This window comes from Aegilops tauschii, chromosome 4 (assembly GCF_002575655.3).
Source record: "Aegilops tauschii subsp. strangulata cultivar AL8/78 chromosome 4, Aet v6.0, whole genome shotgun sequence".
NCBI classification, from domain to species: Eukaryota; Viridiplantae; Streptophyta; class Magnoliopsida; order Poales; family Poaceae; genus Aegilops; species Aegilops tauschii.
The window spans coordinates 500,463,105-500,488,120 of record NC_053038.3 but is presented as its reverse complement, the minus strand read 5'-3'; the positions used below and the strand labels follow the sequence as shown (position 1 = coordinate 500,488,120).

The window sequence follows — 25,016 nt, the reverse complement described above, 5'->3', positions numbered from 1 at the left end:
AGGAAGCACAAGCACAAGTAAAAGTTTGCAACAAGTTTCCATCAATGCTAGCTGCTTCCTCATCTCAAGCAAATCTGCAAATTAGGAAAGATGAAAGTTAGAAGAAGAAGAAGACTAGCTAGAAGAAAAAGAAGAAGAAGGAAGAAGAAAAAGAATCTTTTTTCTTCTTCTTCTTCTTCTTCTTCTTCTTCTAACTAAGGTAGGTAAAAATGCCATTTTTTAGCTAAGGTAGGACAATAAACTAATTATATGATAGTTTGAAGCTAAACCAGGGTTATTATGCCTTTTTTTACCTAAGTGCGTTATTTATGTCAAAAATGAAGTAGCTAAGCTAATTATAGATCATTATTGAGCTATCCTAGGTTGTTATGCCATTTTTTACCTAAGTGCGCTATTCATGTCAAAAATAAAGTAGCTAAGCTAATTATAGATCATTATTGAGCTACCCTAGGTTGTTATGTCATTTTTGACCTAAGTGCGCTAATTATGTCATAAATGAAGTAGCTAAGCTAATTATAGATCATTATTGAGCTATCCTAGGTTGTTATGCCATTTTTTTACCTAAGTGAGCTAATTATGTCATAAATGAACTAGCTAAGCTAGCTATAGATCATTATTAAGCTATCCTAGGTTGTTATGCCATTTTCTAGCTAACAAAGCATTTGTTAAGCAAAACACTTGGGAAAACTTACCATAATCTGGGAGGTGAAGGACCGGTCGGGGTTGCGCCACCGCGAGACGGGGAAGGATTGGTCGATCCTTTGTGGGAGGCGTGCTGCACGAAAGATCATTTGCAATGTTTAGTTAGCATGATGCAACTGAAATGTGAATACTAGTAACTATTGACCATTCAAATGAAACTCACCGTGTCCGCTGTAGCAATCTGGGGCATCGGCGGAGGGGTCTGGCCGGTTTTATCGCACACGGACTGCACATTTTGTTTTCATGAGTCAGTCATATTAGTTAGTAATGAAACGAACATCACGTGCATGATTTGGCTAGTATGCGGGAGAAACTTACCACGAGGAGCTCGTATAGGGCCCGGTGACCCGCGTCGTTCCGGTTCCTCTCCGCCTCCAACAGAATAGCCGTCCTCTCCTCCATCTCCCTCACCTTCTCCTCCGCCTTCCTGCTTGCCTCCGCAACAAGCTCCTTGGCCCTAGCCTCGATAGCGAGCTCCATTGGCCGTGGTCGAGGCCTCATCTCGGGAAGAGACTTCGTCTGGCGCTTCTTGGTCTCCGGGAGACTTCTAGGACAACGTATGAGTCCATCCCCAATAGCTATTGAGCCATGTCTCCTCTGATCACCAGATAGCATCACGAGCTCAGGATCAAAAGGACTCTGGCTCAGGTTGAACTCCTCACCTTTCATCTTCTTCCCCCTATCTCTGTACCTCACAAGCTTGTCGTGGGAGGAGATGTTGGTGAAGCTCTCTGGATGATCGAGGTCATCCTTCGAGAATGCCTTGGCCTTCTTGTACGGGGCACTATTGGCCATGGCATAGAGGTCGTACAGCGGCAGCACCTCCTTCTTGTTGTGTCGCGCCTGAAAGAGAGGAACAGGGTAAATTAGTAATTAAAGCTAGCAATAAGAATGAAAATTGCATGAATCGTTAAGGGCTCGAACCACATACCCAGTGATCCCCGTACTCAAACAGGTTGGAGCTCCCTTGATGGTGCGGCACACCTTGCATCTGGGCACGCTTCGGCTGGTGGAGGCGGCGGCGCGTCGTCGTTGTCGTCGATGATGACGACTCCTCCTTCATCGCGGCCTCGGCGGCGCTGCTCGAAGCACCGCAGGGCGGCGCGCTGGCGCTCCGTCGCCATCTTGATGGAGTCCTGGCGTGCCCATTCAAGGGCCACGTCGTCGTCGAGCTCGACCTCGCCGTGCTCCGTTTTCACCGGCGCCAGCCCCGGCCCCGCCTTCACCGGCGCGAGCCCCGGCTCCGTCTTTGGCTTGACGAAGCGCGGAGGAGGAGCCGACGAGGAGGCGCGCCGGCCGCCCTCGTTGATGACGATGCCGGCGCTGCGAGTGCGCCGACCGAGCGGCGTCTCCGCCGCGGGCTCGGCCTTGACGCCGAGCAGCGGCGGAGTGCCGGAGGAGTGGGAGGAGGAGCGGGAGGAGGAAGAGGAGGAGGACGCGCCGATCCTCCTTGGCGCCCATTGCCCGTCGCGTCGGCGGTGCGCCGGGGCGGCCGCCCTCGCCGGGGGGTACGCCAACGGCGGGTTGTTGCCGCCCTCGAGGTGCGTCAGCACGCCCTCAAGTGTGCGGCCGGGGTGCCCACCACAGGTGGCGCCCCTCGCTGTTCTTCACGCCGCCGACCACCGACGCCCCGTTGGTGGACGCCAGCCGCTGCTGCTGGCGGCGCTCGAAGTACGCCGCCCAAGCCGCGTGGTTGTCGGCGGCGTACTGGGGGAGGGAGAGCTCGGCGTCGGTGAGGGAGGCGCGCACGATCTCGACCTCGTCGGCGAAGTAGGATGGTTTGGCCACGGCGTCGGGCAACGGGGGAATGGGCACTCCCCCATTGCTGAGCCTCCAGCCCGTCGGCCCGGCGCGCATGTCCGGCGGCGCCGGGATGTTCGCCTGGAACAGGAGCCAGGACTCCTGTTCGCGGAGCGAACGACGGCCGAAGCCGTTGGCCGCCGCCTCATCTCCGGGAAAACGCTCGGCCATCAGGGAGATGGAGTGGCTGGGGAGAAGAGATCGGCGGCGGCGCTCGGGAGATGGAGTGGCTGGGGGAGAAGAGATCGGCGGCGGCGCTCGGGAGAGGGAGGGCTGGGGGAGAAGAGCTCGGCGGCGGCGCTCGGGAGAGGTGGAGAGGTGGCACTCATCACAGGCGAGCGAGGCCATAAATAGCCGCGCCGCGTCCGTGTGTACGCGTCCGAGGGAGGGGAGGCATCGGCGCGCCGCCCCGTGAACGCGTCGCCCGTGAGGAATCAATGGCAAAGCTGACCGGCGGCAGCCTTGCCATTGATTCCCCGCGGGAAACCGAGGCGTTGGGAGAAGACGAGGCGGGCGGTGTCGCTAACGCGGCTGGCCCGCGGCGCTTTCACGCCAAAAACGATTCGCCCGGCGCCCCCGAGCGCCCCCCAGCGCGCCGGGTTCGGGTTGGGTCCGCCGGCGCCAATTTCTGCCCGAGCCGGCGAAAAAAGGGCGCCTGAGGGCGCGACTGGGCCAATTTTTGGCGCCGGCGGCCGAAAAATGGCCTGAGGGGCCTTGCTGGGGCGCGGCTGGAGATGCTCTTAGCCCTTTTCCCTTCAGCTACCACCTACCCAGCTCCCCTGTGCAGCCGCCGGCGCGTCATGGGGCGCATCCGCGCGGCGTGCGACGGTGCGAGGCGAGGAACCAATCCCTGGCCCAACCTCCCATCCCCCCGCCTCCGAACCATTCTTACGGCCTGGTTGCGCCCTCGCGAGCATCCCACACCCACTCCCATCACTCCCTGGTGTCCGGCGAGATCCGCCGGGCAGGGCTCTCGCGGACGCGCGCGCAGTCTGGGCAGCGGCATCCACCGCGCAGCGCCCCCTGCCCCGACACGCCGGTCGGAATCTTCTGCTGGCAACGCCCGGCGACCGGCGCGCGCCGTGCAGCCCGAGGAGACCCTGCAGCAAGCCGTGCTCGCCCGGATGGGCGGAGTACGAGCAGGAGTGGATTCCGTGGTGCACCACGACGTCGACGGCTTCTCTTCGCCACCGAGCTCTGCTCCCCTCCCTGTGCATCAGGATGAAGGTGCTCACGAATCTTACCTTGTCACGGTCGACTCCCCTCTCTCCCTCCGTGTTCTGCATTGGTAGGTCTGTTGGATTGGCACCGCCGGTGAAGCAAAAAACTGAAGGTTGATTGAATCTCTCCTATATATAAGGCTAGCTAGATGTGTAGTATCGGTATACGGTTAGGATAAGGTTGTTTATTTAGTGAGATGAGGATTAAACCTTTCTTGGGGTTGTTTGGATTGGATACGGACTTTCTGCCAATTCCGTTTCCCATAAACTCGTTTAAAGGGCTAACCACATGAAATTTGTTAGCGTACCCAAAATTATAGTTTTTTTAGGGACAGAATTAGTAAAACTTGGTTTTAGTAGAACAGGCAAAGAACTGTGGTCAAGGAGGCTAGCTTCCTCTTCCTGGAGATTCGATCTGCCAATCCTGACCAAATTTCGAATTGTACAGACCCACAATGCATTTCAACAAAGCCAAACACAATGTCAGAATCATACAGATTTATGCAAGGTAACCTGACATAAAAGTCAGTACTCTACAATGGTGACAGTCATACTAATGTACCATTTGTAAAAATCGAATGCAAAGCTTGGTCTGCATCTTTTGGCAAATAGCTTAAGGTTGATGTTTCTACTCCTGTACATGGTACTTTGGAATCACCTTCTTCATTGAATTTTGAGGCCTGAAATTGATGTTTAAGAACGTGTTAGAAATTAAGGACAGCTGCGTGCTAAATCTTATCACAGAGGTATAGAAAAAAGCAGATCAACATATTATGTTCCTTTTCTTCATATCGAAGTATCTGTCGCCTAGAAAAACTCATCCTTTAATAGTTGAGATAGTAGAGATATGAGGAGATCACTGATGGCTTCACTCAGCTTGGGTTCTTCATTAATTATCAGATACATAGTTCCTTGTCCATGTATTTCTAACAAGAGATTCTATGCAATTGAAATTCAAGCCAGTTTTTATATTGCTATATATGAAATTAGATGCCACAGGTTTTGACCATATTAAAGAACATATGCATTAGAAAGAAATACGACACCTTAGTATTTTTGTTCTTCTTTAGCAAGTCACTATCCAAACATCTTCCTCCTGCATCTGTTTGAAATTTCACGCTGTCTCTTGTTATTTCCAGCTTAAACAGGTACAGGACGGGTAGATGTCGCGAAAGGAATACTCATGGTTTCTGAAGACTGACTATGCCTGAGTACTACACAGCAACAAACTCAGGTTAGTGTGCATTAAAATCTACAATAGTTATGTGGTTGTAATGCAGAAATGAACATACACCTTGACTTGCTATAATTTGATCCGGTGACTTCATGTGCTAAGGACTTCCTTGTACACTATGTTCTTCATGGTCGTTAATAAGGGCTCAGATCTTTTTCGCTTCTTTGAATTCTTGCTTTCTTCCTTACCCTTGCCCTTACCCTTGACATTGTCCTTAATGGCGAGAATCTTAATGTTCCTCTTCGTTGTGGCTCTAGACAATGCGACGTAGAGCTGACAGTGAGAGAAAACCGGGTCCGGTAGGTACACCCCCACAATTGGGATGGTCTGCCCTTGCGCCTTGTTGATTGTCATGGCAAAGCTGAGCCTAATAGGGAACTGCTTCCTCTTGAACTTGAAAGGGAATATATCGGCATCGGATGGGCAGAGAGGTATCCGAGGAAGGAACACCCTCCTACCAGTATGTTGTCCTAGCACGATTTCTGCATCAATGGCGTTCCTCTGAAAACCCCGGACCACAAGCCTTGTGCCGTTACACAACCCATTAGCTGGATCAATGTTTCTCAACAGTATAACAGGGCAATTTATCTTTAGTTTGAGTGCATGCGGAGGCAGCCCGTTGGGAGTCAGGTTATTAAGGAATTCGGGGGCATAGTAGCCGTGTGGATCATCCTCTGCACTATCAAAACTGTGGTAGATCTTCTCTTCGCCCTGGAAGCACTCTATCATGCGCGTATTTATCTTATCAACGTTGTCGTTCTTGGTGGAGAGGATCGCTCGAGATGTCATGTAATTTGGATCAGCCATGTTGCCGTCCAGAGCAGGAAATACATGGTCGATTAGCTTCTCTAGGTCAGTGCCGTCTCCTGTTGGCGGCACACAAATATCTTCGGGGAGCCTTATGTTGCCTTCCTCGTCAGTTTCCTCGGTCCCGTTACCTACCCGTAGCAAGTAATCTGCGAACCACGGGTCGTTATGCGCCCTGATGTTGGTGACGAGCCTTAGCTGGCGCATGCCGTTCCAAAGGTACGAACTCCGCAGGGTCGCATCGATTATCTGACCCCGTGACCCCTTCCTGACGACCGGAAGCACCTGCCTGAAGTCCCCACTGAACACGACTGTCTTTCCCCCGAATGGTCGGTCCCGTCGTCCCATGATGTCCCGCATGCTATTGTCTAGTGCCTCAACCGCTTGCCTCTTCGTCATGGTGGCCTCGTCCCATAGGATGAGTGAAGCCATGTGCAGGAGCTTGGCCGTCCCACTTTGCTTCGTGAAGCTGCACGACCCCCCATCTTCAATGTTGAGTGGGATCTTGAACCTCAAGTGGGTTGTCCTTCCTCCAGGCATGATGGAAGCCGCGACGCCTGACGTCGCTGTAGCTAGCGCGATCTTGCCCTCGCCTCGAACCTTTGCGAGAGTTGACCTGTATAGGAAGGTCTTCCCGGTGCCTCCCGGGCCATCGACAAAGAATACACCACCATCACCAGCATCAACTGCTGCCAGTATCTCATCGTATGCAAGCCTCTGCTCAGGGTTTAGCGAGGACGCCAAATCAGTGTCGTTCGCGCCAACCTCGATGGCGGACTCCTCGGTGACTTCTCTGGCCTCACCTCCAGTAGTGTCATAGGTCTCGTCGATGTCCGGAAGAGGGAAGAACGCTATGTCTTTGCCCATGGACTGTAGCATGCCCCTGATGTCAAGCAACACCATCTGCTCCACTGCCTTTGAGCACGCGTGTGTTCGACGGTAGTCATCAGACATCGCGTCTAGGTGCCTATCCCATAGACCGCGCACGGCACCTAGCTCGCAGAATACCAAGATAGTTGCAAAGAGCCTCCTGAGTGAGGCTGGCATTGCAAACTGTGTTGACTCTGTAAGACACTCGTCAAGTGTGTTGTCGGCCTCAATGAGGCCCAATCTCTCGGCAGCCTCACGGAAGCTATCACATAGCACTCCGTCCACGGTCCGCAGGTCCTCGAAGGATGTCTTGCCTGGTACGTGGTTAAGCAGCACTCGCAGAAAGTACCGCTCCCCCTCGGCTGGATGGGCTGACACGATTCGACCTACTTGGTGCTGCTTTTCTCTCCGCTTCCAGTATTTCTGTCTCTGCCATGTGAAACTTCCCGGAAAGTCCTTGTACAGGATATCCCGAGCCCACACGTGCTGCTGATTAGCGAGGAAATACTATGTCAGCATTAACTTAGATGCAGTATCACGGGCGACGACATCGGTCAGGTCCTCTCCTGCTTTGAACGTGACACTATTCATATTAGGGAGATGAAGCGGCAATTGTAGGACCGACGGGAAACTCTCTGAAAGGTTGAAGCCGAATATCCTCCACATCGCCTCCGGTGGAGTAACCCATCTCGCATCAACGTACCTTTTAATCTCGTCTACAACCCCGTTGCTGTCAGGCTGGTCAATGCTGAATGAAGCTCGATCGTGACCCTTGTATACGTATTTGTAAAGGTACTTGACGGCCTTGATGTTGGAGCACACCTCGACATTTATGTGGCAGTTGAACATCCGCAACAGATAAGGGTTGTAAGGCACGACCCATCTGTTATCCAGCATTTGACGGCGGACCTTAGCCTGACGACCATCGTCCCGCCGTCGATAAACCGGGTATGAATCCTTCCCCTGTAAGGTGTTCTGGTTGAACGGTCGTGGGTACTTGCTCTTGCACTTCAAGTCTTGCATGCACACATTTTTGGGATTAAGATTGCCACATGGGCCATGCATCATATGCTTCACGACGATGGCATAGAGCTCTGGATACTTATGCCTGTCCGGGAGCTCTGCAGATATGACGCGGTCATACTGCTCTGGCACCACGAGTTTATAATTTGAATTCATGATCAGCAGGAAGTGTGCATGGGGGAGGCCCCTCTTCTGGAACTCGACGACATACACATGCGCTACCACAACACCAAGGATGTGCTTTTTGAACAACATCTCTTTCATGGTCTCCAGCTTGGCCCTGAACATGCGTGCGACAAGATCTGGTCGGTCCTGGGGTGTCTGGCCAGGAAGCAGCTCATTCAGTATCTCCTCCCAGCTAGGATTGCATGTCATAGTCAAAAAGATGTCAGGCTTCCCATATGTCTGCACCAGTGCCATGGCGTCCATCTGCCTCCGCTTCATGTCTCGGTTGCTTCCTTGATGCGTCCCTGGCAGCACGATCCTCTTCCCAACAGCGCTCGCTCGCATCTCCCCAACCGCGATGCTATCCACAAGGCCTTGGTATAGATCGGCATGTATCTCTCTCTGGTGGTCCCTGATCCACTTCAGCCTACATCCCTCAATCTTGATGAACATGTCGACACCCCACTGCTGAAACAGGCGTGCTCCGTGTAGTATGGGGTTGAATATCGTAGGGCGCGTCTGTAGCCGGTAACACTAGTAGTCCCTGACAGAGACACACAACCGGCTGTTCCCCTCTGTGGAAAGACGTGAAAGAAGAAGGTTAGGTACCATATGGAAGGATAGAGAACTTTTTCTGGCATATAAGCATACCAATCAGGCGCACCTGAATCGTTATCACGGTTTCCTCTTGGTTGTTGTGCAACCTCCCAAGGGACATTGTGCTTAGGGATATTTGGATGCCAACCAAGCTCCCCCCTTGGAAAAAAGAGGGGATACGAGAGCGGATCATAACAGCCATCTGTGGCATGTATACTATACTTCTCGTTGTTGTCCCCATAGAGTGTAATGCTGCGGTTGAACCTGTTTGCTAGATCGCTTCCCTCGACCCAAATCGCAGCCACCTCGGATGACACGGGTCTATTATATCTTCGTTGGTCTAGCTTCTGGTCAATGTTGAGGTCTATCCGGTACTCCTCGAGGTTTTCCTTGTGGGCACCCAAACTCCTAAACTGTTGGGAGTAGGGGTTTTCCCTGAGGACGTCCACTAACTTGCTGACAACGTGCTGGTCCAATTGCTTGGTGGCCTCCTTGCGATGGCTTAAGCTTGGATCGTCATTGTAGAAGTACAACTGCAGATGTTCAGGGCGAGATCTTGGACCGAACGAGTGCACCCTGTGGTACATAGTGCCATGTGCCCGAAACGTGTACACCCCGGACTTCATGTTTGTGTAGTTGTTGTCTAGGCTGACGCCAAGGGTAGTGAAGGCAAAGTGCCCGTTGAAGAACCGAATGCTCTCCCGGAAATGCCGAGAGTCTGCATCCGCGCTAGACCATAACCTCATCAGCTCTGGGATAGGCTCGGGTTCAGCTAGCTCAATCTCCCCGTTCCGACAGCAGAAGCCGTCAGTCTCGTACTGGAACTTCTTGGCCTTGCAATGCTCGCAGTTTGCCGCGTGCTTCAGGATGTGTGTGCTGTCTGGGATGTTCGAGTAGACATAGTCGAAAGGATCTAGGTCGATAGATCCCGTGTTGGAGGATTCTACGGGCTCATCGAGGTCCGTGCTATCAGTGTCGGATGCTGCAAGCATTGTGGAGATATAACAAGTCACGATGGGATGCACATCATAAACCAATAATATAGAGGGATGAGCAGCGAAAGGCGCCTCGGAGTACCTTCACCGGCAAATAGATAGTACTCATCATCCATGAGGTCACCGGAGAGTGCATTCTCGTCCATGATGCCGCTAAGGAAGGCCTCCATGTCAGCTGTAACATTGTTGAGCCGGTAAGTAATGGTTTTTATTGTGAGTGCACACCAGGAGGGGAGTAAACATGAGAGGGTTACCATTGGTTCCGATGGTGTACGATGGCATGCTTGATGAAGGGGAGGAAGCCGGTGAAGCAACTCCTGTGGGCGGTGCTTCTGAGCTTGTTGCTGCTCTGTTCACATCTAAGGTACTTGCATCTGGGCCTGGAGGCCTCCGCTTTTTTTGAAAGCTTGCATTACGACGATCTAGCAAAGCTGACTTCTCACCTTCTGGTATGCTTTTCCCGCGCGCTCTTCGTTTTAAGGCACTCCCTTGAATGTTCTTTGTTGTAATACTTTGTTTGTGAGCTCGCTCCCGAGCCCTACGCTGTGCTCTGCTCCCGGGCTTGATTCTGCTGGTCGTCTATTTGGTGATCATTGGTTTGCTGCGAGGGATTTATGAGTTCGCTGGGGGCATCATTATCATCCAGGGCATGACTAAGGTACTCGCCTGCACCGTTGTGGAGCCGTTAAATACTGGTTCAATGCACATGGACAGAACAAGTAGAGTAAAGATGGAAGGATTACCGTCTGATTCGAAGTTGTTCCCACCCTTACTCGCAAACCGGGGGGTAGGGGCGGGAGCTGAAGCTTCGGATTCTCTGAATGCCAACGCATGAGTGCTCGACATCAGGTTGGGTGTAGCTAAGGTACCTGCATCAGGGCGCGGCATTGCGATGGATTCAGCGCAAGGGGTGTTGCGCCTAGCCGCGAGTCTCTTCTTGCGCTGAGCTAGCATGTTCTGCTTCTCCTTAGGTGATTTGTTTTGCAGACGTGTTCTTCGGCGGGTGTTTGTCTCTTGGTTGTCATGGACTGACATATTTTGGTAGGCCACCCTTCTAAGGGTGTTACTCTGTTGCTTCTCCCCTGGTGTCATTCGTTGCTTGGCTTCTCTTTGACGGGCACTCCTCTCCTCCTCTGTTTTTTTCCTAGCTTCTCTGCGACGTGCATTGATTTCCTCCTTCTGTTCAGGTGTTAATCTATTTCGCCGTGCCATATATTGGTCTCGCCTTTTCTGTTTTCTATCTGATTTAATGATATCATTTGAAGCAATGTGCTCGGGGACAGTGTCTTCAGTGTCGAGTCCAAGTGCTATGTCTGAACCAATATTATGATCAATGCTTCTCTCTGTTCCTCGAAGTGATGCATGGTGATCATAGTAAGTGCCTTCACGAGAATGATTTCCTGAAGAACCATTTTGTTTTAACAAATGTATAAATGCAAACTGAAAAAAAGTCGTGTGTAAGGGCGATACCGATTGATGTTTCCACATGCGGCACTGGCTGAAAGGCCTTGAGATTGCCGGCTATAGGAATCATCATAGGCAGTTGCATGGGCACATTGTCATCATCATCGGAAGACGAAACACTATAGTTAGTAGTGCCTGTTTGTTCGCGTATGAAAAAACCAGATGGTGGTCGGTGTGTATTGGTGAGTTGTGATCTGGGTGTCCTCTCATATTCGACAACTGATAAGATTAATGTAAGTTAAGTTGTGAAGCTTATTGAATACCTTATGTGCAGACACATACCTTTTTTTCCTTTATCATAGAGATGCTCTTTGTCCTGTGACATCTTTCTGTCCTATAGAAGCTTAAATAAACCTGCAGTCTTTTTGCATTAAAAAATGATATGAATTGAATTACAAAAATGATATGACCTCTGGTGACTCATTTAACAGGCTTTTTGGACTCACTTGTTCATTTTCATAGACATGTTCTTCGCATATGGTTTTAAAATGATTGTGCTATTATATGTTGACGGCTGAAGTTTGTATATTTCAGTTTATAAAGTGCAAGATTTTGTAGAAGTTCAATTTTTTTAAAAGAGGGCTCAGACATGGCGACAAGAATGAAGGTGGAGGGGAAGGAGTGGAGAGAAAGATGTCTGTCTCCACGTGGCGCGAAAAAGACTATACAGGATTCTGTATTATGTCGCGTTAAAACAATCTGGAATATAAAGGATTCTGGAGGTGAGCTTAAATGAAAGTATTTCCTTCTATCACTATTCCTGTCGCGAGGCATGTTTGTTCCCATGATGTAAAAGTAAACATGGTCTGAGGTTACCTAATCTTATACTGCAATTTCAGAATTTCCTAGATTTTTTTTGACAGTTTCAACACATGTTCTTCTTACTAAAATGAACCTGCAGTCTTTTTGCATTAAAAAATGATATGAATTGAATTGCAAAAATGATATGACCTCTGGTGACTCATTTAACAGGCTTTTTGGACTCACTTGTTCATTTTCATAGACATGTTCTGCGCATATGGTTTTAAAATGATTGTGCTATTATATGTTGACGGCTGAAGTTTGTCTATTTCAGTTTATAAAGTGCAAGATTTTGTAGAAGTTCAATTTTTTAAAAAGAGGGCTCAGGCATGGCGACAAGAATGAAGGTGGAGGGGAAGGAGTGGAGAGAAAGATGTCTGTCTCCACGTGGTGCGAAAAAGACTACAGGATTCTGTATTATGTCGCGTTAAAACAATCTGGAATATAAAGGATTCTGGAGGTGAGCTTAAATGAAAGTATTTCCTTCTATCACTATTCCTGTCGCAAGGCATGTTTGAACATGGTCTGAGGTTACCTAATCTTATACTGCAATTTCAGAATTTCCTAGATTTTTTTGACAGTTTCAACAGTCTTTTTGCATTACAAAAATGATATGACATACTATAGGACTTTAGCAATATCCTTTACAGAACAGGGCAATATTCTTTACGGAACAGGGTCTCCAATATATGAACTTAACCGTGCGAACAGAACAGGTGGCATAACTCATTAGATTTTGTAACTTTGCGGAATAAGTGCTAATGTAGTTGGAGTAAAAGTTAAAGATGCAATCTGAGTACTAACATTATGAAGTATTGAACAGGAGTCTAGGATGGCAAACCTAGGGCGTGATGGGTAGCATGAAACATAACAAAGGTGGATATCCGTCCTTTGCCGTTGGAGAGGAAGAAGACGGTAGGCGGGCTCAGGAGATGACGCAGAAACAGCCGTCGAACGAGGCGATCAGCAGAGGCTGCAGCTCCTACAGCTCGCGTTTCTGTTTTGGCGGCGTGCGCTCGCGTGTGGATGGAGCTCGTACGCCAGGAAGAACTGGCGTCTCGATGGAGCTCGTACGCCAGGAAGAACTGGCGTTCGTTGGTGGGTCGAAGAAGTTTGATTTTTGGTCGATGGACCTCGTCCTCGTTCGTGGGTTGCGGAGCTGTTTTTTATTGACTGGGCGCGATCGTGGGGTTCCATGGACTTGTCGCTCGTGTGTAGAACTGTGGATCTCGTACGTGGGCTGAGTTGGTGTATTTTTTTGTTTGCAGGCGCTGAGTTGGTGATTTTTCGTACGTGGGCTGAGTTGGTGGGCTGCTGCGTGCGTGTGGCAGTTCGGGCCATGGTTTTTGTTCGAAGGGAGTGGGGATCGATCGAGGTCGAACCATCACGATGTTCGATCCCCTTTAATAGTAGAGATATGAGGAAGTGGTCGTCCATCCTCCAGTAAATGGCGGGTTTTGGCCTTGCTCCTCCTTGTCATCGTCGTCCATACCGTCGATGTCTTCGGAGCCATAATCAAGCGTGTCGGTTAGATCCTCGACAGTGTCTATGAAGTGGGTGGCAGGTGGGAAGCAAAATTCCCCATCATCAGCCCCTGGTTCGAGGCGGACATAATTCGGCTGTGATTCTCCCGCCAGGGACAGGCTCTTTAATGAGTTTAGCACATCGCCCAAGGGCGAGTGCTGGAAGATGTCTGTGGCGCTGAATTCGAAGATCGATAACCGATCGAGCTCGGCGTCCGCAGGCGTACGTGGTTCGGAATTTACGACCGGAGACGAGTCCGGAGTTCCGGTAATGCAGATGTCCCATGAGTTTAAGTCTGTGTGCGGCTCCAACGCCGCGGGATCCATGGCCTCCGTGGTGGGGTTGAGCTTCCCGTCCTTAGATGGCACGATCTGCTCCGGGTCTAAGGCCAGAGCATCTACAGGAACAATCTCTTGAGCGTGATCCGATGACAGATTTAGATCATGTGCATCGGGGTGACAGGGAGCAGTCGTTGCGGTCTCGAATCCGGTGAAGATCAAGTCTCCATGGATGTCCGCAACATAGTTCAAGCTTCCGAATCTGACCTGGTGGCCAGGGGCGTAGCTATCGATCTGCTCTAGATGGCCAAGTGAGTTGGCCCACAGTATGATGCCACCGAATACGAAGATCTGTCCGGGAAGGAATGTTTCCCCTTGGACAGCGTCGCTGTGGACGATAGAAGGGCCATCAAACCTTTAGGGGACGGCACAGTGGAACTCTCAATGAAAGCACCAATGTCGGTGTCAAAACCGGCGGATCTCGGGTAGGGGGTCCCGAATTGTGCGTCTAAGGTCGATGGTAACAGGAGACAGGGGACACAATGTTTACCCAGGTTCGGACCCTCTATATGGAGGTAATACCCTACTTCCTGCTTGATTGATCTTGATGAATATGAGTATTACAAGAGTTGATCTACCACGAGATCATAATGGCTAAACCCTAGAAGTCTAGCCTGTATGACTATGATCATCCATCCCCTCCGGACTAAGCTCTCTGATTTATATAGACACCGGAGAGATCTAGGGTTACACAAGGTCGGTTACAGAAAAGGAATCTTCGTAGTCGGTCGCCAAGCTTGCCTTCCACGCCAAGGAGAGTCCCATCCGGACACGGGGGAGAGTCTTCGGTCTTTGTATCTTCACAGCCCATCAGTCCGGCCCATGGCTAATAGGCCGGACGCCCGAGGACCCCTTAGTCCAGGACTCCCTCAGCTCCCAAGTGACACCTAACCAATCTAGGAGACACCACTCTCCAAAAGGTAATAGATGGTGTGTTGATGATGAAATCCTTGCTCTTGTGCTTCAAATTATAGTCTCCCCAACACTCAACTCTCTCTCACAAATTTGGCTATGGTGGAAAGATGATTTGAGTGGAAAGCAACCTGGGAAGGCTAGAGATCAAGATTCTTGTGGTTGGATTGGAATGTCTTGGTCTCAACATATGAGTAGGTGATTCTCTCTCAAAAAATGAATGCTGGAAGTGTAGGTACGTTCTGATGGCTCTCTCTCAAATGGAGAAGGGGGTGGAGGGGTATTTATAGCCTCCACATGAAATCTAGACGTTACACACAATTTACCAAACTCAGTGGGACCGAATAGTGAAACTCGGTGAGACCGACCTGGTTCAAAATGTGAACGTTAGATGTTTCGGTGGGACTGACATGATCAACTCGGTGGGACCGATGCGCTAGGGTTAGGGCGAAACCTCATCTGACCGATCACATGAACTCGGTGAGACCGATTTTAGTAATAAGCAAACAGAGACTTGGCCAGGCAAACTCGGTGGGACCGATCGCTCATTTCGGTGAGATCGAAACGTTACGAAAAGGAAACAGAGAGTTTGCACTGCGAACTCGGTGGGACCGGTCGCTCATTTTGGTGAGACCGAAATGTTACGAAGGGAAACAGAGAGTTTGCAATCCCATCTCGGTGAGACCGAACTGATTAGGGTTTCTGGCAGTGGCTATGTCAAGTGAACTCGGTGGCGCCAGATAGATCAAATCGGTGGGACCGAGTTTGACTTTAGGTTTAGGACATATGTGGAAATGAGAAAGTGGTTGAGAGCTTTTGGAGCATATCACTAAGCATTTTGAGCAAGCAAGCCATTAAGCAACACCTCATCCCCTTTTAATAGTATTGGCTTTTCCTATGGATTCAATGTGATCTTGGATCACTAAAATAAAAATATAGAGTCTTGAGCTATTGCCAATATTTGTCCTTAGCATATTGAGGGGTCCGCATCTCTTAGTCCATGCCATGCCAATCATTGAACTTTCTGAAATGATTATCATTTTTTTAGAAAGGAGGCGCTTGCCCGGCCTTAGAATGAGGCCGTTACGAATACAGCAATCCAAAAACAACTACATAGCGAAACATCCAAGCTAGAGCGAAAATAAAGGGATACAAGCCCGAAGGCGGATACATAGCGGCGTAGCGCTAGTAAGGATAAGGGTACAACGATCGCTCTCGAGGTAGCATGGGCGCCATGTAGACGTCTGGCAGAGGTGCCCTATGAAGCGCGTCGAAGCTCAGTACACTTTGCCCGCACCCTTTTGACGAGATCCTCCATGAGTCCTTTGTCCTGTCTCTTTGCCAGAAGTTTCCATAGCTGCAGGAAAGACACCATTTTATATAACATATCAGCCGGATGCCTGATAAAAACTCCCTCTATTAGCGCTTTATTGCGAGTGGTCCAAAGAGACCATGCTAGAGCCCCAAACCCTAGCCATGTCATCCTCTTATCCCTCCCGGAGGTTGCGGCCGCACGCCGGTAAAAATCTGTGAACCCACTTGGGTTCCACGTGGAACCAGTCGCCGATCTGACTGCACTCCACATAAATCTAGCCATAATGCAGCGAAACAAGAAATGATCCCGATCTTCATTATCGCCACACCACACACATCGGCCATCTCCTGGGTCGTGCCGCTTTTGTATCTGGTCCCCGCTAGCAATTCGATTAGGAGCGACTTGCCATAGGAAGATCTTGATTTTGGATGGCAATCGTGCTCCCCATAGGCCTGACAAGTCGCATGGGGCCGCCGATTTGAAAATCTCCTTGCACAAGGATCCTGTGGAGAATTGACCAGACGACTCGAGTCGCAAGCGACCTCGTCCTGTCCAAGGCTCAAGGTATACCCTCTTAGCTTATTCCGTAGCTCTTCCCATTCAAGATTCTCCGCGCTCCCTAAAGGTCGCCGAAACCGCGGGGACCACTGTCCCTGCCGCCAACACTCTGCCACTTTGGCAGTCTGATTCTCCGCAATCGAGAATAGGGCCGGAAAAGCATCCCGGAGCCGGCTATCCTCGCACCAAATGTCCAACCAAAAGCATGTGGCCTTGCCATTGTGCACCGTAAACTTCGTTCCTAGCCTGAGAAGAGGCTGGACTTTTTCTTAACGTCTCTCGCGAATTGTGACAATTTAGCATTTCTCCTGAATTCCACCCCACCATCCTCCAGGTACTTGCGTCTGAATATATCTAACCAAAGGCCGCCCCGGCCGGTTAGAATTTTCCATGCCCACCTGGTCATGAGACACCAGTTCATTATTTTGGAGTTGATCACCCCAAGGCCCCCTCTCTCCTTAGGCTCACAAATGTTCTCCCAACTAACCATATGGTACCTCTGCTTCCCATTCTCTTTTGACCAGAAAAAACGGGATCGAACTTTATTCAGTTTCGCATGGATCCCATCTTGGAGAAGGTAGAAACCCATAACAAACATTGGGATGTTTGTTAGGAAATCATTTATTAGAACCAGAGGCCCACCAGAGGCCATAAATTTGCCTTGCCAGGGCTCCACTCGTGTGTGACACCCAAGTTTTTAATTGGATTTTTCAAAGATTTTTATTTGACTTGAGGGAGGTGATTTAAATTTTTCTTCAAAAGAACCCTCCCTTTCAAAAAAAATTTTATGGCAAAAATTTTATTTGGATTCACCCAAGACCTGTCTTTGGTCTTGGAGGTTCTTGCTGTTCATTTGGACTCAAGACAAAATGCTTTTCACTTGGGAAAATGCCTTTTGAAAACCTCTTTGAAATTTGCACTATGGCTTTTGGAATAATCCTTTACCACTTTCAACAATTCCTTCTTGCCATGGCCTTAGTGCAAATCCTCTCTCCTAACCCTTCCCTCATCTTTGGATCATGTTTGGCATCTAATCCAGCAAGTTGAACCTCCCCTATCTTTATTTTTCCATTTAAATCTTATTCAAATAAATTTCTGTCTTCTATTCCATCCATTGGAGATTTGCAAAGGAACTCTACTTTCTGTTTTGATTTTTGCCCCCAAACCAACTCTCCTTCCTAGTCCTTTGAACCCTCAACCAAGATCCATGAAGATCCACTGGTCTTCAGTTCAAATTTTTCAAACTACCCTTGCTGCAAGTTTGGACCAGATTTGTCAAATTTGGTGAAATTCATTCAAAACTTTCTCCAAAAATTCCAAGTAAAATCAGGCAGCCTCCGGGTGCATTGAGTGGTCACCTCACCAAGTTACAGCCCCAGAAAAAATTATCTCATAGCCAAATCTTTCTGTCGAACACCTGCAGTGCATGGTCATTGTCAAGTTCAGAAAATTCAGAGAACAGTTCAGTGGCTTACTGTCGTTTTCTTCAGAGATGGTTGTCGATCTCGCTAGTGCCACTGTGTCGCCTTGCTCCTCGTCCCCTCCCCCTTGTTCCTGCACGGCATGAACGCCTGGCACCTTGCGGACGTCGGCGACGAGCTGCAGAAGGTGCGCCGCCCCGTGACCGACGCCAGCGGCGGCTTTGCGGCCGCCAGCGGGAGGCACGGCGCTGACGGCGCCACCCAGCGCCGCCCAAGCCACCGGAGCTCGCCGCGTGGTCTTCCACTCCCCGAACACGCTGCCGCTCTCGTCGTGAACCGCAGGGCGCGGAGCGCGCTCTCTGCCGCCGTCGAGCCCATGCGGCCATCTCACCGTGGACCGACGCCATTACGCCAAGACCAACTCCGTTTAGCTGTGGAATGACACCAGTAACCTCCACTGATGCTGCCTGGCCACTCAAACCTCCTGCCAATCCACTGCATCGCCGTAATCGCTCGCCGGAGATTCTCCGTTCACGGCCACCCCGTCGATCCGCCTATAAATAGAGGCCCCGAGCTTCAACTCGAGCACCCACCATCCCTGCACTCCACCTAGAGCACGCCTAGCCACTGGAAGAGCCCCGAGGAGGTCTCCTTCCTCGACTCCGGCCGCCGCGACCCGCCACGGGATCCAGCTCGATTCGCCCCCGTGTGTGCACCTCCGCCTCCCTTCTCTTGCCAGTAGCTTCACTATGCATCTCTCCTTCTGACCCGCGCTTCAATTCGAACTTTGCAGCCCTCCACCGGAGTTCTCCACCCTCACCCGAGCCGCCGTCCGCCGGAGATAGTGTCGCCGTCGACGTGGTGCTCCCCGTTGGTCGAGTCCACCACCCACCGACGCGGAAGAACACGCTGAAGCTCTTGGTACCCTCTGATCCTCCTAACTCGCCGTGGTTCGACGCCGGCGTCCACCGCAGTCTTCGGGCGCCGGCGAGCTTTTCAAACCTGACATGTGGACCCCGCATGTCAGCCTCTGTTCTATTCTTTCGTGAACCGTTTTCTGTTGGCGCCTTCGGGCAAATACGCTTTCCCTCTTGCGTTTGCGCATTTCCAGACGAACCGTTTTCTGTTTTCTCAGTTAAAACCCTGGAACTTTTCTGTTTCATTACAGATAAGTCCCTGGACAGAAACCTTTATAACTTTTTAATAAAAAGGGATTTTTGAGTGATTCTTTTTCTGACAATCTTCAAATTTTGTCTAGTTTTTTATGGGATTTATTTGAAAAATATTTGGAGAAGTTTCTGTACACCCATTAGTTTTCACGTTAGTACCCGTTTTTCGTGATTGCCGTAGGTTCCGGAAGAGGTGACGGAGCCGCGAACTTCGCCGAGCTAGACTCCGACTTCTCCGAACCAGGCAAGCATGTTTTGAACATTTGATATGGCAGGTGTTTACATGTTTACTTGAAAGTTTGTGCGTGGCATATGAGTGTCGATAAATACCTCGTTGCTTGTAAGGCAACTACCCGCGTGTTCCAAAGTTGCGATGATCTCTGATGAGAGATGGCCCAATCATGTGGTGACATGAAGGGCAGCAAGGTGGTACTGTTGTAGCATACCAGCCTTGCGTCATCCGACTTTCTCCGACGTTAACGTGGACGGAGTCACGTTATCGTTCTTTTCCCCGCATGTTCCAAAGTTGCGATGATCTCTGATGAGAGATGGCCTAATCATGTGGTGACATGAAGGGCAGCAAGGTGGTACTGTTGTAGCATACCAGCCTTGCGTCATCCGACTTTCTCCGACGTTAACGTGGACGGAGTCACGTTATCGTTCTTTCCCCCTTCCGTGCTACCACATGTTTCATTTGCCAGGATGCGGTTTAGTAAGTTGGTAACCTCTTTCCGTGTACACACCAAACAGAGAGGCCGGGATGATGGTACCTTGGCCCAGGATTAAAGCCAGTCATCCGGTCAGGGGGCATGGGTGTTTCCGGTTGGGACCGAGAGGGGGGGCACCCCCTTAGAGCGCGCGTATAGAAATTTGATCCCATGCTACGCGAGGTTGTAGCCTCCCCGTCTCAAGGTTTTTCTTGAACGTTGCCGAGGGTGATCCCTGGCTTCGGAAGGTTGAATTGGGTGTGTACTGGTTAGACGTGTTTCTTCCAAAACACCGTAGACGGAACTAGTCCCTGTGACTACTGAAATCCGTTGGCTGTGGTTAAGTACAAACGCTGCAGAGTCAATTCCTCCCAAGTCATCGTATCCATGATCAAGTAGCGAAATCAGTATATCCATATCTATCCGCGTGAAAAACTTGTCCCCGGTGAACAAGCTCAAGTGGTAAATCCAGTTAAATTATTATTCCTGTGGATGGACTAAATTTATATCCGTCTCGTACTTGTGATAATTTATGTTCTCGAACTATTGTATTATTGAGCTACAATATAAGCCCTTTATGTGACGTCGCGCAGACGTCCGACTGTGGCATGTTCGTCTTTTATTTTCTGTTATAAGCCCTTTATGTGATGTTGCTCAGACGTCCGACTGTGGCATTATTATTATTCTCGCAGTTTCCTCTCGAGGAGTCATTCAGACACTCGTTTGGCACCAGTATTATTATTCTCGCAGTTTCCTCTCGAGGAGTCATTCAGACACTCGTTTGGCACCAGTATTATTATTCTCGCAGTTTCCTCTCGAGGAGTCATTCAGACCCTCATTTGGCACCAGTATTACTATTCTGCAGTTTCCGCTCGAGGCGTCATTCAGACCCTCGCTTGGCACCCAGTATTTATTATCTCTATGTCTGAACGCACTGTAAAAAATGTTCAAATGCTTCATGTTTACATTTGTTATATCTTATGTCCGAACTGTCTTGCGAGTACTTTCATAGTACTCACCTAGCTTGTTGATTTGGCCAGATGTTGACGAAGGCGATCTCTTGGATGAAGAGTTTGATAGCGCGTCCGACGCCTAGAGGAGTCCCAGTCAGTCCTGCGCGATCCCGGATATTGGTCACTTGTATTATATACGCTTCCGCCACCCGCAATAAGTCTCCTCGAGCCTCACTCCGACGCTCGAAGAGCTGTAGTCTTCAGGAGTCATATCACTCGCTTTGCGGTGATATTTCCACCACCGTTATTATCGTGAGTTAGTAGTATGCCACTCTATCCGCCGTTTGGTTTTATCGGCGTGCATGTAATAAATTGTTGGGCAGTCTCCGCTCAACCTTGTATTATATTTAGTACTCCTGGTATTTCTCTTCTGTGACCAAGATATTGTCTACCAGTGAGAAGGAATTCTTCCTTACTGGTCCGTAAAAGGGACTGGTCTCTCAATAATTATTTTATTGAAAAACCGGTCGTGACATCGCGCCGCTGTTTTGTCTACTACCGGTTGTAGTTCCCCCATAGTTAAGGCTCTCGCGGATACAGGCATCCCCAAGTACTTCATCGGGATGGATCCCAATTCACAATTCATCATGTGGGCCGCCCGAAGTTGCGACTCCAGATCTCCCCCTGTTACCATCGCCTCACTTTTCTCAAAGTTGATTTTTAAACCTGACATCTCCTCAAAACACATCAAGATAAATTGAGATTCACTATCTCCCTTTCCGAGTTATTAATGAAAATTAACGTGTCATCCGCATATTGTAAATGTGTTTCCCTCCCGGAATTATATTTGCTGCCACCCCTGTAATATGACCTGCCGCCTTTGCATGGTCAAGAATGGATGCCAGCGCGTCCGCCAGTATATTAAACAGAAGTGGGGATATCGGATCACCATGCCGTACCCCATGCTTATTCTTAAAGAATGGGCCTATCTCCCCATTGATATTGACTGCCGTCTGACCCCCCCTGAATTAATTGCCGCATCCAGCTAATCTAGAGGGGGTCAAAACCCTTCGCTCTCATCACCTCCTCTATAAAATCCCATCTCACTCTATCATACTCCTTCTCAAAGTCAATCTTAAGAATGAACACCTCTTTCTTAGTAGATTTTATTACATGTAGGACCTGATGCAGTACCGCAATGCCGTCTAAAATACTCCTCCCATGGATGAAGGCGGTCTGGTTTTGGTCAATGATTTTGTTAGCTACGGGAGACAGACGCGTCGCAAACCCCTTCGCGAGAAGTCGAAAACTCACATTAATAAGGGTGATCGGCCGGAATTGACGGATATTGTCCGTGCCCTGGACTTTTGGCAGGAGGGCCAACACCCCATAGTTTAGTCGTTTCACATCAATCAAACCGCGGGTAAAATCATGAACTATTTGGAAGAATTGAGGGCCCACCAAAGTCCAAAACTTCTTGTAGAACGTCACCGGAAAACCATCCGGCCCCGGAGCCGTGTCCCCCTTCATCGCTTTTAGATTTGCGATGATTTCAGACAGCTAAAAAGGGTGAATTAGATCTAGATTGTCCTGTCCGGACACCCTCCCCTTCGGTCCCCACATGTTGGGGCCCATGGCGACTGCGCCCCCAGATGTGGATCCTAGTAACTACCTATAGAACCCGCCAAATGCGCCCCAAGTTCCTCCTCTCCAACAAGCGTTCTATCTCCCTCTCGAAGGCACCTAATCATGCGTCGCCTGCGTCGCCCGTTGGCGATCGCATGAAAGTAATCTGTGCTAGCATCTCTTTTAAGGATCCACCTCTGTTGTCCTCTCGGCTTCCAATACATCCCCTCACAGGTCAAGATGAAAATCATCTCATCCTCGACCGCATATCTCCTAGAACATTCATCCGTCGAGAGCCCGACCCCGTCTGCCTTAGCGTCGGGCACTTTGATTTCTGCCAGTAGTGAATCTTTGCGGGATCTCAATTGACTACCCACGTTTGCACCCCATCCCCTCAGGTGGTGCCTAGATCACCGGATACAGTGTTGCCATTCATCTAGGGAGTCGCATAATGGCCCGTATCTGTGCGGGCGATGTTGGGGAACGCAGTAATTTCAAAAAAAAAATCCTACGATCACGCAAGATCTATCTAGGAGAAGCATAGCAACGAGCGGGGAGAGTGTGTCCGCGTACCCTCGTAGACCGAAAGCGAAAGCGTTATATCAACGCGGTTGATGTAGTCGTACATCTTCACGATCCGACCGATCCTAGCACCGAACGTACGACACCTCCGCGATCTGCACACGTTCAGCTCGGTGACGTCCCACGAACTCTAGATCCAGCTGAGATCGAGGGAGAGTTTCGTCAGCACGACGGTGTGGTGACGGTGTTGATAAAGTTACCGACGCAGGGCTTCGCCTAAGCACTGCAACGATATGACCGAGGTGGAAATCTGTGGAGGGGGCACCGCACACGGCTAAGACAACTGTCAACTTGTGTGTCCTAGGGGTGCCGGCCGGCGACCTCATAGGGTGCGCCCCAAGGGGGGAATCCTACTCCTACTAGGAGTAGGTTCCCCCTTTCCTAGTCCAACTAGGAGGGAAGGAAAGAGGAGGAGGGGAGAAGGAAAGAGGGGGCCGGCCCCCCAAGCCCTAAACCAATTCGGTTTGGGCCTAGGGGGCGTGCCCCACACTTCCCTTGCTGCCCTCTATTTCCACTAAGGCCCATGAAGGCCCATTGACCCCCCGGGGGGTTCCGATAACTCCCCGGTACTCCGGTATTTATCCGGTGACCCCCAGAACCCTTCCGGTGTCCGAATATAACCTTCCAATATATCAATCTTTATGTCTCGATCATTTCGAGACTCCTCATCATGTCCATGATCTCATCCGGGACTCTGAACAACCTTCGATACATCAAAACACATAAACTCATAATACCGATCGTCATCGAACGTTAAGCGTGCGGACCCTACGGGTTCGAGAACTATGTAGACATGACCGAGACACATCTCCGGTCAATAACCAATAGCGGAACTTGGATGCTCATATTGGCTCCTACATATTCTATGAAGATCTTTATCGGTCAAACCGCATAACAACATACGTTGTTCCCTTTGTCATCGGTATGTTACTTGCCCGAGATTCGATTGTCAGTATCTCAATACCTAGTTCAATCTCGTTACCGGCAAGTCTCTTTACTCGTTCCGTAATGCATCATCCCGCAACTAACTCATTAGTCACATTGCTTGCAAGGCTTATGGTGATGTGCATTACCGAGAGGGTCCAGAGATACCTCTCCGTAACACGGAGTGACAAATCCTAATCTCGATCTATGCCAACCCAACAAACACCATCGGAGACACCTGTAGAGCATCTTTATAATCACCCAGTTACGTTGTGACATTTGATAGCACACAAGGTGTTCCTCCGGTATTCGGGAGTTGCATAATCTCATAGTCAGAGGAACATGTATAAGTCATGAAGAAAGCAATAGCAATAAAACTTAACGATCATAATGCTAAGCTAACGGATGGGTCTTGTCCATCACATCATTCTCCTAATGATGTGCCCCGCTCATCAAATGACAACACGTGTCTGTGGTTAGGAAACATAACCATCTTTGATAAACGAGCTAGTCAAGTAGAGGCATACTAGGGACACTTATGTTTTGTCTATGTATTCACACATGTACTAAGTTTCCGGTTAATACAATTCTATCATGAATAATAAACATTTATCATGAAATAAGGAAATAAATAATAACTTTATTATTGCCTCTAGGGCATATTTCCTTCAGGCGATTGGCCCTCGCCTCTCCCCAAATTCTGTTCATCCTCTCCACGAAACCTGGCTGGAGAATCCATTGTTTCTCGAAGAAAAAGCGCTTAGGGATCGGACGAGTCGTCTCCCCGGACTGCAAAATGAGCGGCACGTGGTCGGAACCAAGGCGTGTCTCTGCGACGAGAGAGCACACAGGGGATTTTGCCTCCCATTCGGTGGTAACAAAAACCCTGTCCAGCACACATCTAATGGGATTGTCTTGGTTATTTGTCCATGTAAACCGCGCCCCTACCCTTTGTAATTCGATGAGCTCAAGCTCGGCGACCCAATCATTAAACGCATCGACCAATCCTTGATCGTTTATGATATGATTACTCTTATCCTCCGCCGAGCGGATTAGATTAAAATCCCCCCTACCACCACTGGCCAATGTGCTGAATGAATCTTGTCATAAATCTCGCGCAGGAAATCATACGATCTCGCATGATCGGTCGGTCCGTAGACCACTAACAATTCCCACCGGAAATTATTGTTTCTCTGAATCATCTCCACCCCCACAAAGAACTCTCCTCTGGAGAATGACACCACCTCAAAAGTATCTTTATTTACGCCCACCAAGATCCCACCAGATTGGCCAGCCGTCGGAGCCCATT

General features: G+C 49.7%; 1 protein-coding gene and 1 long non-coding RNA gene across 3 annotated transcripts; one reads left to right on the top strand and one right to left on the bottom strand.

Moving 5' to 3' along the window:
- Positions 1 to 3,236: 3,236 nt before the first annotated feature.
- On the top strand, positions 3,237 to 13,116 carry LOC109752516 (uncharacterized). Of its 2 annotated transcripts, none has more exons than XR_005755153.3 (5): positions 3,237 to 3,729; positions 4,862 to 4,956; positions 10,679 to 11,599; positions 11,953 to 12,138; positions 12,502 to 13,116. It is a non-coding gene; the product is annotated as an uncharacterized lncRNA (long non-coding RNA). The 2 variants fall into 2 exon arrangements; XR_005755152.3 differs by having other exon boundaries at positions 3,254 to 3,729; positions 11,412 to 11,599.
- Positions 4,980 to 6,810, bottom strand: LOC141021391 (uncharacterized). The gene has a single exon (XM_073497145.1). It carries the CDS (start codon positions 6,808 to 6,810, stop codon positions 5,047 to 5,049), a length of 1,764 nt encoding a protein of 587 aa, XP_073353246.1. The 3' UTR covers positions 4,980 to 5,046.
- Positions 13,117 to 25,016: the final 11,900 nt, after the last annotated feature.